A 19,773-nucleotide genomic window follows, 5' to 3' on the forward strand; every position below is an offset into this window, starting at 1 on the left:
CCTTGTTGTCACAGTCATCTGGATCGCCTATCTTTGACGGCGTGGCTGTTGAAACCTCTATCTTAGAGGCTAAAGGATTTTCAAAGCAAGTAATCCAAACCATGCTTAGAGCAAGAAAGCCTTCTTCGGCTCGTGTGTATCATAGAATATGGCAAGCCTATATTCACTGGTGTACTGGAAAAAATTACAATCCGAGATCTTTTAAAGTAGCTAGGATTTTGGATTTCCTTCAGGCAGGATTGGATAAAGGGTTGAAATTTGCTTCCTTGAGGGTGCAAGTCTCAGCATTGACTGTATGGTTTCAGCAGAAGATTGCTGACCTACAGGATGTATGTACGTTTTTCCAAGGAGTAGTACATATTCAACCTCCATTTGTTCCTCCTGCAGCTCCCTGGGATTTGAATTTGGTTCTTAAATTTCTCCAGGGTCCTCTGTTTGAACCACTTGAGAGAACAGATCTTAAGTGGTTAACGGTTAAAGTTCTTTTTTTACTGGCAATGGCGTCAGCCAGAAGAGTGTCAGATTTAGGAGCATTATCTTGTAAGTCTCCTTTCCTAAGTTTTTTTTCCAGACAGAGCAGTTCTCAGAACGAGATCTAGTTATCTTCCAAAGCTGGTATCAAAGTTTCACCTGAATGAAGAGATAGTAGTCCCAGCCTTTCAGGTATCGGGACTATCTGCTGGAGAAACGTTGCTGGACGTGGTCCGGGCTTTAAAAATCTACATAGATCGTACTAGTGCCATCAGGAAAACAGATTCCCTCTTCATCCTCTACGGATTCCATAGTAGAGGATGGCCTGCCAGTAAACAGACGCTGGCGAGATGGCTCCGAATGGTAATATCTGAAGCTTATTCTCATGCAGATCTCCCTATTCCGGCTAATGTCTCTGCACACTCTACACGTAAGGTAGGTCCTTCTTGGGCAGCACAACAGGGTGCTTCAGCAGAACAGATATGTAGGGCAGCCACATGGTCTTCCATAAACACATTCATCAGACATTATGCCTTGGATACTTTTGCCTCTCATGACGCAGACTTCGGGCGAAAGGTCCTCCTGTGCAATCAGGAGCGTCCCCACCACTAAAATGGCTTTGGGAATCCCAATGTTATCCTGTGGATAATCCTGTGGACCCAGCCTAGAGAAATGAACGTTATGGTAAGAACTTACAGTTGATAACGTGATTTCTCTTATGTCCACTGGTATCCACAGGTATCCCACCCTGACGCATCTGATTTGAGGATCTAGACAGTCACTAAAACCTCTTCCTTCTTGTATGGAAGGGTGTGCATGTGTGTTCTTATCGCCTGTACAGGTCTCTACCTAATGTTCTTGCCTAAAATCGCTGTGGAAAGAACTGATCTGACTGAGTCAGTGGGCGGGACTATATAGTGGGGGCCCCAATGCATCCTGGGAGGCCAGAAAGCTCGTGACCGTGTTGGTGCCATTTTCGCTGTCGCTCGACAATATCCCAATGTTATCCTGTGGATACCTGTGGACATAAGAGAAATCACGTTATCAACGGTAAGTTCTTACCATAACGTTCATTTTCTTGCTTATTACACCAACCGTATCCCAATCACTATTCGCTCAATCTTATATGTCAGCCAAGCAGGCAGACAGAGCATACACTAGATCATCTGCAATCACAGGCTAAGTGGCACAGTAATTTTCATATATGCAAATTATTTTGCATCTTATTCATTATGTCTATAAAAAGGACCACATGTCCACAAACAAAACAAGGCCCCACGGATGCGCCGGTCCACCGAAAATCTTCCCTGTAAACCCTATGGCCAATCCGCCTCTGGCAGTGACAGAAGTATTGCCATTGCAGAGGGTTTCAGTGGCTTGTGGCCTGTAATGTAAGGGGGTCCTGTAACTGTGGGGAACTTTGTAACCGTGTTGCCACCTGCAGTCATTCTGTCACAGCATAATATCTTATTCATGTTTTATACAAAGTGCTGGGACTAGTGAACTTTGTTTAAGCATGTTTGGAATCAAATTTTAATTTATTTATTTTCTTTAAAGCAAAGAGTGTAAAGCTGGGTACACTCTGGCTCAACGGGGATTTGCTCTGACATAGGAACGAATCCCCGTTAGCCTGAATTGCTACTACACACTGGGGCGTCTTTAATGAAAGACAGAATGACAATGTTCCGTCCTTTATTAACATAACACAGGACGCTAGCTACGGAAGCTTGGTTTGATGTGCAGCACATCAAACCAACGGTCTGTCGCATGCGACCGCGGTAGTGTGCAATCCTGGGTACACACTGAGTGATGTAAGCAATATGTCGCTCCAAAATGGTGTTTTGGAGCGACATTGCTCCAGTGTGTACCCAGCTTAACAATTACATTTTACAGATAGACAAATGTAATCATTTTTTGTTTAAATAATAAAACAAAAGTAGTTGTGCAAACGCCATCATCTCAAGAGTACCGGTACACTGGATACCGCTGTATGTATCTACAGATCTTTTGGTGCATCATGCTGTGCACAAGCCGGCGGTGATTGACCGTGCAACTGGGCGTGCGCATACATGACGGCAGTCGCAACGAATCGGGCAGTGTGTATACACAACACACTATCCAGTCCATCTGTAGATCTATCTATAGATGTGTACCCAGCATAAGAGTATAAGACAATGTAGGACAAGTAAAAGGTATATAAACATTGCTGCATAACGCTGAAATAAGAATCAGGGTGGCAGAAACTGTGGGTGCAGTTGTAAGTAGAGTATACTCTAGGGGGGTATACTATAGCTGTGGTTAATTTCCGTGGCTAATGGATCTACCGGGGGCTATCCAATTAGCCCTGACCACTGGCAGTTAACTGGGATTATGCTTCACATGCCTCAGGCACGCAAAGCAGAATCCCCGATAACCATCCCTAAAAGCCCAATTTCTGCTATAAAACATGGGACTGGGAACTAATCCCAGATCCCATGTGTTATCACCTGAAAAAGGGTCATTTACTGCACGTAAAAACAGGCTATAATTGGATACTCCGATAATGCCATCAGGTTAAAATCACGATATTAGGACATTTTACAGTGTGGTAAATGACTGGCGTCAATAGGATACCGCTGTATGTAAGGTAAGGAAAAGCACATGGAGGGAGAAGGCCATACTCGTAAGAGCTTGTCTTCCAGTCTATTTTCAATTGAACTTCTAACCTAGTGGTTCAGAGCCACTTAACTACCAATGTATTTATTTTTTACACAAAACTGCTCAGAAATTATCTGTAGCAAAGTTTTAAAAGCATTTTTAATATATTTAATTGTTATAAAAAAAAACACATATATCTGTAGGCCCCTATTATAATATTGGTTCCCACTCCACATCAGAAATAGACCTCCCCCCTTTCCCTTCCCTGCCCCGGCAAGCGATCCCCAGCATTATCAACCCATGCCCCCCTAGTGGCAGTAGATCCCTGTGGCAGAGCCCCCACCCTCACCCTCCAGTGTTAATGGACCCTCACTGTTAGTTCCCCCCTTCCCATGTGTAACTATGTAATTCTTCATTTTAAATATATCCCCCCCCCCCCCCCCCCCCCAAACTAGAACACATTTCCTTTGTGCGGCAGAATGCACACCACCAGTGCCAAAAGTTTTCCCCCCCCCCCATTAAATACCCCCTTCCCCCCCATTAAATACCCCCTTTCTCCCATCATAGCCACTCCCCTTCATGCAATTGCAGAGCGTAGCACAGTGTGGGTCAAGGGGAACTAATCATCAGAGATCAGCATAGTTGTGCTGGGGGGAGGAGGGGGGAGCAATGTTCCCCTCTTAGTACTTTTATCTCCGGTACATGCGCCCCAGAGTGCCGCTTACACTGTATTCTAAGGGGCAATTTTGAGAGTAATGTCGACGGTCACCGAGAAAGCGCCCTATGATTTTTGAGTTGAGCATTTTTTTATTGACAGTAGAAGTGATTGATGGAGCTTCTTTATATATAGACTTTTTTTTTTCCATTAATTTCCTTCAAATGGAATTTAACAATTATTTTAGACTGTCCCAGAACTCAGGATTAGCCAGTGATGGTTATCGATTAATGGGTCGACAGTCAGAAGGTTGACACCAAACGGTTGACACATGAAAAGGTCATCATGACTTTTTTAATGTTTTTTTTTTAGTCAAAATGTTCGTTCCAGCACGTGGACCCCCAATTAGTGCAACGCATCCCCTTGGATGGCTCACTTTGCTCTGCCTTTTGACCATGTTGACCATATGTATGTCAACCATTTGGTGTCAACCTGTTGCTTGTCGACCTTTTCACTGTCAACCTATCATCCGGATGCCACCAGAGACAAGGGAAATGAATATACTTGTACACACAAGTAGCTCACAATCATTCCTGAATATAATGTTGCATATACTTGTAATGTTAATGACCTGTGGATAAGTGTAAACTGCTGTGTATTATACCTGACATAGCATTTTATATTGTTTGTCATTTAGAAGAATTTTGAATGAGCTGTCCTCTGAGGTTTCTGCAGTCTCGAATATTGAGGAAGAAAGTGTAGAAGAAGAAGAAGAAGAAGAAGATGCTACATCTAACCCCTCTACAGAGACAAGTTCCACACAGATATATCAAACAAGCACAGGACAATACAGTATGTATCGGACATATTTTTGCTATGTAACGTGGGTATGGAACTCATGGTCGACAGTGTCTAGGTTGACACCTATTGGTCGACAGTGACTAGGTAGACACGGCCATTAGGTTGACATGGAAAAAGGTCAACAGGTTACCGTTCCCAACTGTAGTCCACGTGGATCGTAAAGTATGAAAAAGTTCAATAAATGAAAAATTCATGTCGACCTGTTTCCAAGTCGACATAATGGTTGTGTCGACCAATAGGTGTCGACCTAATGTGTGTCTAAAGGAGCCGGTGCACTTTAAGTATTTAAGCAGAGTGTGCTGGCTCCACCCCTCTATGCCCCCTCCCACAGCCAGTTTAGAAAATGTTCCCTCAGGAGAGGATGCACACTCTGGAGCTCCAGGGTTTCTTCTTCAATTTGTTTTAAACTTTTATTTCAGGTAGGCTGTCTGAGCAACAGCCTGCCTGCATCGAGGGACTTGGGGAAAGGGGGGTGTACCGGGATACCGACCTCATTAGGTGCCTGAGCCGATCCCCGCTGACCGGACATCAGTCCTGAAGGGCAGTGTACCGCATGGTATTGCGCTATAGCGCGCACACCCACAGCACGCCACACAACCCTAAGAGCAGCCTGAAGATGAGAAGAGTGGTGAGTGACAACCGGGAACCCACTAGGGGGGTCCCCCAGTTTTTTGGTGCGGCGCGATCGTGTAGTGGGCATACGGACACTCCCCCCAATGTAGACTGGCAGCGATTAGTGAAAACAGATGTTTGGGTCCTGATTTTACACTTTTGGGAGACTTTGGCCAGTATAAATAAATGGAAGCTCCGGCGCCATTATAGGGGACAGAGCTTACTCAGAGCGGGACCAGCGGCTTCCTGGCATCTTCCTCTGCATTCCAGCAGCTGTAGCACGATTGCCCGCTCCTCCAGGGACACTCCAGCAACCAGGTTTCTTGGTACAGGAGTGTAAAAAGGGGGAGGGCCACTTGATATATGCATATATAAGCTTCTGTTTTGTGCACAGCCTGAATTGAACATAGGGGGTAATTCCAAGTTGATCGCAGCAGGATTTTTGTTAGCAATTGGGCAAAACCATGTGCGCTGCAGGGGAGGCAGATATAACATGTGCAGAGAGAGTTAGATTTGGGTGGGGTGTATTCAATCTGCAATCTAATTTGCAGTGTAAAAATAAAGCAGCCAGTATTTACCCTGCACAGACACAAAATAACCCACCCAAATCTAACTCTTTCTGCACATGTTATATCTGCCTCCCCTGCAGTGCATGTGGTTTTGCCCAATTGCTAAAAAAAATCCTGCTGCGATCAACTTGGAATTACCCCCATAGTGTGGCCCTGCAGTCTTACGGAGTCTGCTTGGCTTGTGTGCTGGTCCATCCTAGCTGAGTCCCTTCCACACATACCAGTCTGGGCAGGCTTGCTTGCACTTTGTCTGTGTGTTTGTGTGAGTGTGGGTTTTCGGTCTCCTTTCAACATGGTGAAACAAGTACTCTGTTTTGTTTGCAACACCAGGTTTTCCCCGTCCATTGCTGATTCACTCACATGTGAGGCTTCTGGGGGGGATATACAGGAACCATCTTGGTTATTATCTATAAAGACCATGATGGCTGACATGTCCAATCAATTAGCTGCTAATAGACCGGAAACACAGACTGCAACAGTCTGTAGCAGATCTGTCTAGTAAAGCAGATGACAGATGGGTCACCCCTCTCTCTAAATCAGGGACACACAAGTGTGGGTTACTGGACATCCTCTCGGACTCTGCCCAGGAGGTCCCAGAAGAAGAGGGGGAGGAGCTAGAACCCATTAGAGAGGATTCCTCTCCAGCACAAGGTATTGAACCCCTTTATACTCACTATAAGAGATGTGTTAAAAATTCCTGCTGAGGATACTGAGGTACAGCAGTCATTTTTCTCTTCGCAGAGAAAGGCTAATGTCACATTCCTGATTCCAAAGAATTAGATGACCTTTTCAGGCAACTTTGGGTTAATCCTGATAAAAATTCCAGGTGACAAAGCGTTTGATAAACACATTCCCATTTGCCCAAGAAGGCAGGAAAATATGGGAAAATTCCCCTGCTGTAGACGCCTCGGTCTCACGCCTATCTAAGAAAACAGTGTTACCGGTTCCTGGAGCTACTGCATTAAAGGAACCAGGGGATAGGAGAATAGAAAGTATTCTGAAATCTATTTACATGGAAGCGGGAGCATCCCAGAGACCTGTTATTGCAGGCTGTTGGATGACACATGCCATTCATACATAGGCTGGTCAGATTCAGGAGGGATTAGGTGACAAGTCCTTAGTAGAAATGGTGACGCTGGTGAAACACATTCAGGACAGAGCACGTGTCCTTTGTGATTATATCAAGGATATAGGTGCTATCAACGCGAGGACCACTACCATGGGGGTTTCTGCACGCAGGGCCTTGTGGTTGCGTCAATGGGTAGATGATGCTCAGTCAAAGTGCAGTGTGGAAGCTCTACCTTTCACAGGAGATTGGCTATTTGGGGGTGAGTTAGACAAATGGATTTCAAAAGCTACAGCAGGGAAATCCACATATCTCCCTTCTGTGGCTCCACTGGCCAGACGTTCCTACCCGGGTCCCTCCATGCAGTCCTTTTGGACCGCAAGGTTTAAGCCAAGAGCCAGAGGCGCCTCAAATGCTGTGAGAGGTAAGACACGAAAACCTGCCGCTGCAGGTTCACAAGAACAGAGCACCAGCTGTGCTTCCACCAAGGCCTCAGCATGACTGTGTCTCTCCATCCCTGGGGAATCTCGAGGTGGGAGCTCGGTTACATCACTTTAGCTGTATTTGGGACAGCTCCTGCCACGATGCCTGGGTAAAAGATTTGATCTCCCAGGGCTACAAACTGGAGTTCGACAGTGCTCCACCTCACAGATATTTCAGGTCAAGCTAGCCATTTCTAGAGGAAACTCAAGTTATGCTGCAGGAGGCCATTCAAAAATTGGTTCAGACCCAGGTCATTGTCCTATTTCCACTACAACAGCAGGGAGAGAGCCATTTTGAATCTAAAATCCTTAAACCCTTATCTGCGAGAGTTCCTGGTATCTCTGGATATAAAGAATGCTTACCTCCATATTCCAATATGGCCATCCCATCAGGCTTACCTCAGGTTTGCTCTGCTGAACGATCACTACCAATTCCAGGCACTACGCTTTGGTCTATCCACGGCACCAAGGGTTTTCACTAAGACTGCAGAAATGGTGTTTCAGCTCCGTATTCAGGGGATCAATATTGTTCCCTACCTGGAACATCTATTGGCCAATATCAGCCTCACTATACAGCTACTGTCTCACACCATGGGTGGATTCTCAATTTGCAAAAATCGCACCTCGAGTCGGCTCAACGGCTTCTGTTTCTGGGAATGATTCTGGACACGGTGGCTCGGAAGGTTTTCCTCCCAGCGGATAAAGTGAGGACGCTTCAGGAAATGGTCCGAGCGGTTCTAAAATCGAATCGGGTTTCCATCCATCTTTGCATACACCTGTTAGGAAAGATGGTGGCCTCATACGAGGCAGTCCAATACGGAAGGTTCCATGCCAGGACCTTCCAACTAGATCTTTTGAACAAGTGGTCAGGGTCGCACCTCAGGCCAGGATATCTCCTGTGGTGGCTGCAGTCCTACAATCTGGTGGAAGGTCGGAGCTTTAGGATTCAGGATTGGATTCTCCTAACCATGGACGCGAGTCTGAGGGATTGGGGAGCTGTCACTCAAAGGGCGCAGTTCCAGGGCAGGTGGCCAACCCATGAGGCCCTTCTACCGATCAACATTCTGGAACTCTGGGCAATCTACAATACTCTGCTTCAGGACTCTCCTCTGCTTCAGGATCAGGCCATTCAGGTTCAATCGGACAACGCCACAGCAGTAGCGTATATCAACCGACAAGAATGAACAAACAGCAGAGCTTGCATGCGAGAGGTGTCAAAAATGCTCCTCAGGGCGGAAAGAAATTCAAAAGCAATATCGACCATATTCATTCCGGGAGTAGACAACTGGGAGGCGGACTTCCTAAGTCGACACGACCTCCACCCGGGAGAGTGGGGCCTCCACCCACAGGTTTTTCAACAAATCACGAGCCAGTGGGGTTATCCGCAAATCAATCTGATGGCGTCTCGGCTCAACAAGAAGCTTCGGCGATATTGTTCAAGAACCAGGGACCCTCAGGCGACAGCAGTGGACGCACTGACGCCGCCGTGGTTTTACCAGTTGGTATACATGTTCCCTCTGATCCCGTTGCTACCATGTGTGCTAAAGAGAATCAGAAGGGAAAGAGTTCAGGCAATTCTGATTGCCCCTGATTGGCCTCAAAGAGTTTGGTAGTCAGACCTTCTGGTCCTGTCGATAGAAGATCCTTGGCCTCTGCCAATGCGAGAAGATCTTCAGCAAGGGCCGTTCGTCTAACCGGACTTACGGCTGCTTTGTTTGACAGCATGGCGGTTGAGAAGAACATTCTAGCTTATAAAGGTATTCCGGACAAGGTTATTGCAACCATGTTTCAGGCCAGGAAGGCAGTGTCGTCAAAACACTATCATCATATCTGGTAAAGAGATGTCTCCTGGTGTGAAGGCTGAAAGTACTCACCGGTGGATTTCAACCTGGGTCGGTTCTTACGTTTTCTACAGGCTCCATTTCCTACGGTTAGGCTCCATTAAAGTTCAGATATCGGCATTGTCCATTTTCTTTCAGAAGAAGTTTGCAACATTGCCGGAAGTACAGACTTTCTTGTAAGGTGTCCTTCATATACAACCTCCCTTTGTGCCTCCGACGGCACTGTGGGACTTGAACGTGGTTCTGGATTTTCTACAGTCCTCCTGGTGTGAACCATTGATAACGGTAGAAGACAAGTACCTTACATGGAAGACGGTGATGCTACTGGCCCTAGCTTCGGCTAGGCGAGTTTGGGGCCTTATCATGAAGAGCCCGTATTTGGTCTTTTACGAGGACAGAGTGGAGCTCAGGACTCGCCAGCAGTTTCTGCTGAAGGTTGTTTCGGCATTTCATCTGAATCAACCAATTGTGGTTCCAACCAATTCTAATGCTTCTTCTAATCCAGTGACATTGGATGTAGTGAGAGCCTTGAAGATCTATGTTAAGAGGACGGCTCGGGTCAGAAAAACTGATTCCTTTTTGTGCTCTATGATGCTCAGAAAAAGGGTTGTCCTGCTTCAAAGCAGTCGATTGCTCGCTGGATCAGGCTTGCTATCCAACAGGCCTATACTTCGGCAGCATTGCCTGTTCCACAGTCTCTGTGGGCCCACTCTGCAAGATCGGTGGGATCCTCCTGGCAGCTGCCCGTGGGGTCTCTGCTTTGCAACTATGCTGAGCGGCTACCTGGTCTGGGAGAAACACTTTTGTAAATTCTACAGGTTTGATACCCTGGACAAAGAGGATACCCAGTTTGGGCAGGTGGTGCTGGAGGCGTCACCACACATTCCCGCCCATTCTGGAAGCTTTGGGACGTACCCATCGTACGAAGTGAACCCCAGCATCCCTTTATGGATGTTAGAGAAAATAGGATTTTAATTACCTACCGGTAAGTCCTTTTCTCGTAGTCCATAAGGGAAACTGGGCGCCCGCCTCAGTGCGTTGACTTTTCTGCAGGTTGTTCTTGAGTGAAAGTTGTCTGTATCAGCTGTTGCTGTCATGTTAACCAGCCGTTGCTGGTCTGTTTCCTGTTGTGGTGTGCTGGTGGGTTAATCTCACCACTTGTTATCTTGTTATGATCCTCTCAAGTATGTCCATCTCCTTCGTGCACAGTTTACCTAGGCTGGCTGTGGTAGGGGGCATAGAGGGGAGGAGCCAGCACACCCTGTTTGAAGATTTAAAGTGCACCAGCTCCTTTGGACCCCATCTATACCCCATCGTACTAAATTAATCCCAGTATCCCTTATGGACTACGAGAAAAGGATTTACCGGTAGGTAATTTATAATCCTGTAGCTAGGGTATTCTTTTAGACAATTTGATATTTGCGCAATCCCAAAAAGCAGCCTATAAGGAAAACACAAACCCTAGGAGTCTCTCTCCAAGGAACTCCAAACAATAGTATGCGAGAAGAAAAGAATTGGGAATGCGTTCCTTCTGGCGCTAATAAACACACTTCTGCCAGTGAAATCACAGCCACAACTTAATTGTGCACAGAACAAAAACAAATGGATAAAGGGTATTCCTTATCTTATATAGATATCCAGACGATTCGTTCTCAGTAGATAGGACTATTCCATTCATAAATTCACATGTGAATAAAAAAGAAGTATCATGTGTAATAAAATTACAACATCTTTAATACAGACATACAATAGTGACATAAAACCGAAAACATGTGAAAACTGGCACAGTCCTTTGTGAAGGAGAGTCAGAATAATTACCAGCAGGTCTGAGTACCAATAAAAGTACTCAAGCAAGTTCTTAATAAGTTCCCAATCGCCTCTCCGGAAAAAGCAGACTGGAGCTCGTTTCTGGTAATCGTTCAGCAATCCAGATGTAATAGTAGAGACTGTACTGCAGACCCCTCAATAACCAACGCGTTTCCACCTGCTTTGCTGCAGGTCTTTTTCAAGGTGAGATGAGGGGCAGTCTGTTAGTCCAGAATTTAAATTCCCATTCAACCAATCCTGGTTCTGATCCATTCAATAAACACAGCTGTATGTATTAATCCCATTATCATGGATATGGAGTACCAATAGTAATTGCGTTGTGTCACTTCCGGGATTCTAAGCCAAACGGTTTCTATGGTGACTCTCCTTCACAAAGGACTGTGCCAGTTTTCACATGTTTTCGGTTTTATGTCACTATTGTATGTCTGTATTAAAGATGTTGTAATTTTATTACACATGATACTTCTTTTTTTATTCACATGTGAATTTATGAATGGAATAGTCCTATCTACTGAGAACGAATCGTCTGGATATCTATATAAGATAAGGAATACCCTTTATCCATTTGTTTTTGTTCTGTGCACAATTAAGTTGTGGCTGTGATTTCACTGGCAGAAGTGTGTTTATTAGCGCCAGAAGGAACGCATTCCCAATTCTTTTCTTCTCGCAATTTATAATCCTATTTTTACATTTAAAAAAATAATAATTGTTTGTGGGATTTTTAAAACAGTCATCTCTTCTTTTTTTTTTTTTTTTTTTTTTTTTTAATTTTTACCCTTTTCTGACTTTGTTTGTAATTGTAATGCTGAAGTTGCCATGTGTTACAGCGGATTCAGTATGATATCCCGCCGGACGGGATGCCGCCGGACAGAATACCGACAGAGGCATCCCGACCATCAGAATCTGTGCAGCACCCTGGAAAGTACCCTAACCCTCCTGGGTGGTGCCTAAACCTAACCCTTGCTCCCTGGTACCTAACCATACCAGTCCCTAAACCCTCTTCTAATGCCTAAACCTAACCTCCCACCCCCCGCGGCAGGACGTGAGTGCATCCTGCTGGAAGAACAATTGGGATTCCGGCTGTCTGTATTTTGACACTGGGATACCAACCTCCGTCTCGATTTAGACGCTAGGCTTATGGCGTCCTTCGGGATTCTGGTGTTGGTATATCGACCGCGGGAATCCCATCCTTCAGGATATTAACTGCATCCCCTTACAGCCCCTTATTTGTCACTGCTGACTTGTGTAAGGAGAAAATACATATAAAGCAGGCACTACTATTATATAGGTCTTTTAGTCCAGAAATACAATACATGTATCCTTACGACAATTTTGGTAGACTGCTGAACATAACTGGTCAATTAATGTATTCAACCATGCTGAAGGAATTAAATAAAACCTGTCATGTTACTGATTGTCAAAGCTAAGAGCACAGGACTTTATAATGGAAGTAAAGTTGGCAAATGCCCAGGCCTAAAATTATTATTTATTATTATTATTACCTAGAATGCAGCTGCCAACCATGGCTTCTTCTTTTTTTTTTGTGTGTGTTTTTGAATATCTATTTTTTTTCTGTTTCTTTTCCAGTTACGATAGGAGAAGGTGGAGTGTTTCAAATTGCTAATCCAGTATCAGATGGTGTGCAAGGATTACACACTGTATCCAGTTTAGGAGCTTCCCATCCAGGAGCTACAATTCTGCAGTATGCAACTCAAGCAGCAGATGGCACACAGCAGTTTTTCATACCAAGCAGTCGGGTCGTTGTTCAAGGTAATGTGGATTGAAGGGTTGTTTTCAAGATACCCTCAAAATGTACAAATCTGTGCTTTATTTGGAATGATATGGTTTTAGCTCTAGTCACTACATACACTATAAGTTTTATACATGAATAAATCGGTTATTGATCAATGGGTCGACAGTCAGAAAGTTGACAATGTCTAGGATGACACCAAATAGTCTACATGCACAAGGTAGACATGGACAAAGGCCAACCGGTCGTCATGGAAACGGTTGACACCTGAAAATGTCGACATGGCTTTTTAATTTTTATTTATTTATAATTTTTTTTGGTATCAAAGTGTTCCTTCCAGCACGTTAACCCCCAATTAGCGCACCGCGTCCCCAACAAGTTGCCTCACTCCGCGTTGCTCGGCACAGGTTACTATTCCCAATTGTAGTCCACGTGGATAATTAAGTATGAAAAAGTCCTGAAAAAGAAAAGAATTCCCCCAAAACTCCTGTTGACCTTTTCACGTTTCGACCATTGCCATGTCGACATTTTGACCATGGCGACCTTATGCATAGTGACCATTTAGTGTTTACCTGTTGCTTGTTGACCTTTTCACTGTCAACCTGTCATCTGGATACCAATAAATCAAGGTTAGGTTTGAGCCTCCAGCTGTTCAGCAGTTGTACTTTGTCTCAGTATTCGGAGGCTGGTAATTGCACAACAGGTTGTTTACCTCTCTTTTGTATTGTGCGTTTACACCATACTTTCCTACCTGACCCTCTCCATGAGGGAGAAAATGCTCTGTTTCTGGACTTTCCTGGTACTGTATGATTGCCATCACCTGTGGTGAAACACCTTTCTTATCAATTAACTAGCTCACCACAGGAGATGGCAATCATACATTACCAGGAAAGTCCAGGAACAGAGCATTTTCTCCCTCATGGAGAGGGTCAGGTAGGCAGGTATGGTTTACACTGTATTTTGTTTAACCCCCTTAGGTTTTCTTTGTTCTCCCTGCAGCACAAAATGTTTTTCCTGGTGCAATTTTTTGCACCCTGTAAATGGATTTGCTCCTATTAATAAATCCGCCCTTTGGGTGTGCAGTCTCATTGCAGGAAATTGCATTCAAAATTATTTTGGTTTTATAAATATGCACTACCTGAATGAAAATAGTGTAGGACAGCCATGTGCAAGAGCAGGACGGGAATGAGGTACAGTAGCAATGGGGAAGCTTGCAACGCTTGAGCAAGGCATACAACTTTCTGGCTCCACAATAAAACTGATCCAGCGATCGGCAGAAGACCAGATCACCGGAGCTCTTGTTTTCGGATCGCTTCGTTGGAAGGGTATTAATGAATTGCTACTTTGAACTACTACATACCGCATCGAAATGATGCGACGTGTAGTGAAAAGTAACAGTTATTTAACGCAAAGCTACATGAATAGACCCCTAAATACGTATGCTGATATGATTCAAGCACGAAACAGGAGGGGATTGGGGGCTGGAGAAGTCAGGAACTTCTCCACTGTAACCTGCTCCATGAATAGCATGAAGCAAAGAAAAGGATTTTCTCTGCTCTATGAATAGACTCTTTGGACTTGTCCTGACACTTTCACTTCACAGGGCTATGTCTAATTTAATTTTATAAAATGTAATCATTTGAGATTTATATATTTTGAGCAAGGAATACTTAAAACAAAAATGGACCAAAGTTTCTATTGATCAGTGTCCTGCTGCATAATGTGTACTTGCTTCTCTGCATATATATCCAGCATAATCATTTACACCGCAGCTTGAGACGGAGAATATCCTGCGTGACGTGACAGTCCACAGTGACTCAGCAGTCGCTACTCACTGTCAGTCTCCCCATGTGCTAGTTAGTATGCAATAGTAATGGGACTGTGCTGGCCAGATCCCACTAACGATGGTACTCCCCGCCTCCTGCTGCTGTGACCTCACTGTCTGTCTGTGTCAGCCGCCCTCCGCTGCTCATCTTCCCATGCTAATGACTCTGCGATGGCGTCACGGTGATGTCAGCGTCTGCGCTTATCAAGTCGCGGTGTGATCGCACTGACCCGTAGTAGTTACTGGCTATGGCGGTAACGGGAGACGACTACGGTAGGGAGATCTTACACTCCGTGTATGTGTTAGAGACAGGGCTGCTCCGTTTTTAAAGTTCCAGCATACGGCATGCTGGTTCAGTTAGTTCTACAGCATTAGAAGCACCGGCAGCCCTGTGCTGGCGCTGTCATAGCGTAGATGGTGTGGCATGCCACCGTGACCAGCAGCAGGGACTCGGGAGCGCTCGGCCAGTGCCCCCTATCAGCAGCAGCAAAAGTCGCCGCCTGTTGCACCGCTCCTCCTCTCAGCCTGAGTAATATTCTCCTGCTTTAATGTTCTACGTTCTTCCCTTAATTGGGCTGACAAGCTGACGTCACGCCATTTCCTGGAATCGGGTTACAGCCGGGGAAAATGGAAATGTTACACTGTAAACACGGTGCAGATTGACGTCAGCAGCCCGGGCTGACACTGTGTGACTCAGTGATGTGATGCATCATGCTGCTTCTGCCTGCTGCTGGCTGTGTGTCCCCTGCACCCAGCGCTCCTCAGCTGGGGAACATCATGTGGGGTGAGTGCTGCTGCTGGGTGATCTTCTGGAGGACTTGCTGCTACTTTGCGGAGTTCCTGCTGAATTTTGCAGATGGTTCTGTTTTACACACCTGGTATTTAACATGGAGGGATTAGATGCCTTTAGGTTTTTGGATACAGCCTGATACATGTTGTGGATGGTCTGGTAATTTATGCTGTCAGAAAACATTTTTACTGGAGATGCCTTATTGCAAATTAAAGGAAAACTATCAATAGAATATATGTACTGTTCTATTGGCAAATGTGGGATTGTGTTTGTGTTCTGTTTTGTGTATATAGATTAGTATAGACTTTGGAACTGCACAAATAATGTTTTAATTATCCTCTAAACTAGCCTTTGCACTAAACAAATATTATTGAGATTATTTTGATTTGGAAATGAAATAGCTGATACATATTTAAAGAAAGCAGGGCTGTAAACTGTTAATAAATATTAGAGGTGTACAGTATATGGTTTGCACATTACTGCAAGGATTAAAAACTGTACCTGTTTGTTAATCCGGATATTTTAAATACCTTTGATTTTGTCTTTCAGCAGTGCAGTTTGATAGATCTGGTTTAGAAAGCCTGGTGTTTCACTGTGAGCAACTTCCAATACAGTGATTGTCTTTTCCAAAGACAATTTTATGATGGTCACTACAGTGATGTTCTCAGTGATCTCTTGTCACTGTCCTTCCAGAATTTGCTATGCCCTTCATACAGGAAGTGCATACACCTGCATCATGCCCAAATCCAAATGTACACGTGCTACCTAGACACATTTCTTGTCTGCGGGCAAGTAACAATAATAACAAACATCCAACTTTCCAGTAGGAGTCGCTAAAGTTGGCAGCCATAGCTATGATTACATCTGAGCCATAACAAATCACAACATTAAGCTATGGTTGTCTATCTATCTATCTATCTATCTATCTATCTATCTATCTATCTATCTATCTATCTATCTATCTATCTATCTATCTATCTATCTCAGTTTGTGTAGTTGTTAGCATTTCTGCCTCCCAGCACTGTGATCCTGCGTTTGATTACTACCAAGGCTCTATCTGTGTGGAGTTTATTGTTCTCCTTTTCTTTGTGTGGTTGTACTCTGACCCTCATTCCGAGTTGATCGCTCGCTAGCTAGTTTTAGCAGCCGTGCAAACACATAGTCGCCGCCCACGGGGGAGTGTATTTTCGTTTTGCAGGGGTGCGAACTCCTGTGCAGCAGAGCGCCTGCAAACACATTTTGTGCAAAACAAGACCAGCCCTGTAGTTATTAATTCTGTGCGATGATTGCTGCGACGAATGACACAGTAATGACGTCAGATACTCGCCCAGCCACGCCTGCGTTTTTCCAAACACTCCCAGAAAACAGTCAGTTGACACCGAGAAACTCCCACTTCTTGCCAATCTCCTTGCCAGTGCGACTGAAAGCGTCGCAAGAACCTGTGCAAAACTACGATGCTTTTTGTACTCGTTCGCCGCACGTGCGCATTGCGGTGCATGCGCAGATTTGCCGGTTTTTAAATGATCGCTACGCAGCGAACAACGGCAGCTAGCGATCAACTCGGAATGATGGACCCTGTTTCCTCGCACACAAAAATATACAGTAGGTTAATTTAGATTATGACATACAAATTAATCTTCGTCATTGTGCTTACATGTGGTAGGGCATAAAGTTTGTAAACACTGGGGCAGGGACGGATTTGAATGAGCAAATATGTGTGCCTTAAATAACTGTTAATAAAAATTATATAAAATGTATGTGTGTATGTATATATGTGTATGTGTATATACACGCATATATATACACAGAACACTCCTAGCAGGCAGTGGGGTGTGGTATTGAAAGTCGACAGTAACTAGGTCGACAATGTATAGGTCGACCACTATTGGTCGACAGGGTGTCTAGGTCGACAGGGTTTTTAGGTCGACATGTTCTAGGTCGACAGGTCAAAAGGTCGACATGAGTTTTTAATGTTATTTTGGTGTCGTTTTCTTGGTAGAGTGACCGGGAACCCCAATTAGTGCACCGCGTCCCCTCGCATGGCTCGCTCCGCTCGCCATGCTTCGGGCATGGTGCCTTTGCTCCGCTACCGCTTCGCTCGGCACAGATTACCGTTCCAATCGTAGTCCACGTGGATCGTTAAGTATGAAAAGGTTCAAAAAAAGAAAAAAATTGTGAAAAACTCATGTTGACCTTTTGACCTGTCGACCTAGACACCCTGTCGACCTAGTTACTGTCGACCTAGACATTGTCGACCTAGTTACTGTCGACTTTCAGTCCGGATCCCCAGGCAGTGGCACTCGGAGACTAACACAGGAATTCTAAAAACAAACAAACTGTGCTTTAATTCATCACATCACATCAAACGGAATCCAACGTTTCGGGGCGTTAGCACTCCTTTGTCAAAGTGAACAAACCGAAAGTGAGATAAAGTGCATTAAATGTTACCTTTATAGTGAAGAAGACCCACCAGCGGGAAGTACAGTGGAGACCGGGAGAAGCGATCACTTCCACCCTGGCTCCAGTGAGCTTCGTGATGTAAAGGCACATGTCACGTGATCCAGCGTCGCGCCGTTGATTACCGATGTATCCCTGGTAACATCCAACAAACAGTGCATAATGTAGCTTCTGTTGTGGTCATGGCAACCTGGGACCTCACAGGCAGCCCGGTCGCGGCGGTCACGATCCAGCGCTAAACAAATACAACATATACAATATTTAAAAGTGCAATGTGCAAACAAGCACTATATATATATATATATATATATATATATATATATTTCTCTGACGTCCTAGTGGATGCTGGGAACTCCGTAAGGACCATGGGGAATAGCGGCTCCGCAGGAGACAGGGCACATCTAAAGAAAGCTTTAGGATCACCTGGTGTGCACTGGCTTCTCCCCCTATGACCCTCCTCCAAGCCTCAGTTAGATTTTCTGTGCCCGACGAGAAGGGTGCACACTAGGGGCTCTCCTGAGCTCTTTGTGAAAGTTTTAGTTTAGGTTTATTATTTTCAGTGAGACCTGCTGGCAACAGGCTCACTGCATCGAGGGACTAAGGGGAGAAGAAGCGAACTCACCTGCGTGCAGAGTGGATTGGGCTTCTTAGGCTACTGGACATTAGCTCCAGAGGGACGATCACAGGTTCAGCCTGGATGGGTCACCGGAGCCGCGCCGCCGGCCCCCTTACAGAGCCAGAAGAGCGAAGAGGTCCGGAAAAATCGGCGGCAGAAGACTTTCCTGTCTTCAGATAAAGGTAGGCGCACAGCACCGCAGCTGTGCGCCATTGCTCTCAGCACACTTCACACTCCGGTCACTGAGGGTGCAGGGCGCTGGGGGGGCAGCGCCCTGAGACGCAATAAATCGATAGAAAACCTTTTATGGCTAAAATAAATGCATCACATATAACTCCTGGGCTATATGGATGCATTTAACCCCTGCCAAAACATACAAGAAAACGGATGATAAGGACGCCGAGAAAGGGGCGGAGCCTATCTCCTCAGCACACTGGCGCCATTTTCCCTCACAGCTCAGTTGGAGGGAAGCTCCCTGGCTCTCCCCTGCAGTCACTACACTACAGAAAGGGGTTAAAAAAGAGAGGGGGGCACAAATTAGGCGCAGTATAAACAATACAGCAGCTATAAAGGGAAAAACACTTATATAAGGTTATCCCTGTATATATATAGCGCTCTGGTGTGTGCTGGCAAACTCTCCCTCTGTCTCCCCAAAGGGCTAGTGGGGTCCTGTCCTCTATCAGAGCATTCCCTGTGTGTGTGCTGTGTGTCGGTACGTTTGTGTCGACATGTATGAGGAGAAAAATGATGAGGAGACGGAGTAGAGTGTCTGTAATAGTGTTGTCACCCCCTGGGGGGTCGACACCTGAGTGGATGTACTGTTGAAATTGCGTGACAGTGTCAGCTTTGTATAAAAGACAGTGGTTGACATGAGACAGCCGGCTACTCAGCTTGTGCATGTCCAGACGTCTCATACAGGGGCTCTAAAGCGCCCGTTACCTCAGATACAGACGCCGACACGGATACTGACTCCTGTGTCGACGGTGAAGAGACAACCGTGATTTCCAATAGGGCCACACATTGCATGATTGAGGCAATGGAAAAAGTTTACACTCTTCTGATAATATAAATACCACCAAAAAAAAGGGGTATTATGTTTGGTGAGGAAAAACTTCCTGTAGTTTTCCTGAATCTGAGAAAAATGAGGTGTGTGATGATGCGTGGGTTTCCCCCCGATAACAATTGATAATTTCTAAAAAGTTATTGGCAGTATACCTTTTCCCGCCAGAGGTTAGGGTGCGTTGGGAAACACCCCCTAGGGGGGATAAGGCGCTCACACGCTTGTAAGAACAAGGGCTCTACCCTCTCTGGAGA

The 19,773-nt window shown here is 45.2% G+C and overlaps 1 protein-coding gene across 5 annotated transcripts in view; it reads left to right on the forward strand.

Annotated features, from left to right (window-relative positions):
- CREM (cAMP responsive element modulator) overlaps positions 1–19,773 on the forward strand; it is a 249,487-nt gene that overhangs the window by 201,094 nt on the left and 28,620 nt on the right. For 3 of the 5 annotated variants that reach the window (XM_063922130.1, XM_063922129.1, XM_063922132.1), the window contains exons 4-5: positions 4,461–4,615; positions 12,609–12,791. In XM_063922130.1, the coding sequence (XP_063778200.1) occupies positions 4,461–4,615; positions 12,609–12,791 (338 nt within the window). Of the gene's footprint in view, positions 1–4,460; positions 4,616–12,608; positions 12,792–14,630; positions 14,870–15,174; positions 15,381–19,773 lie in introns of those variants that run through there. The other 2 variants (XM_063922133.1, XM_063922131.1) reach the window with 2 other exon arrangements.

The sequence above is a fragment of the Pseudophryne corroboree genome, chromosome 5 (genome assembly GCF_028390025.1).
Source record: "Pseudophryne corroboree isolate aPseCor3 chromosome 5, aPseCor3.hap2, whole genome shotgun sequence".
NCBI classification, from domain to species: Eukaryota; Metazoa; Chordata; class Amphibia; order Anura; family Myobatrachidae; genus Pseudophryne; species Pseudophryne corroboree.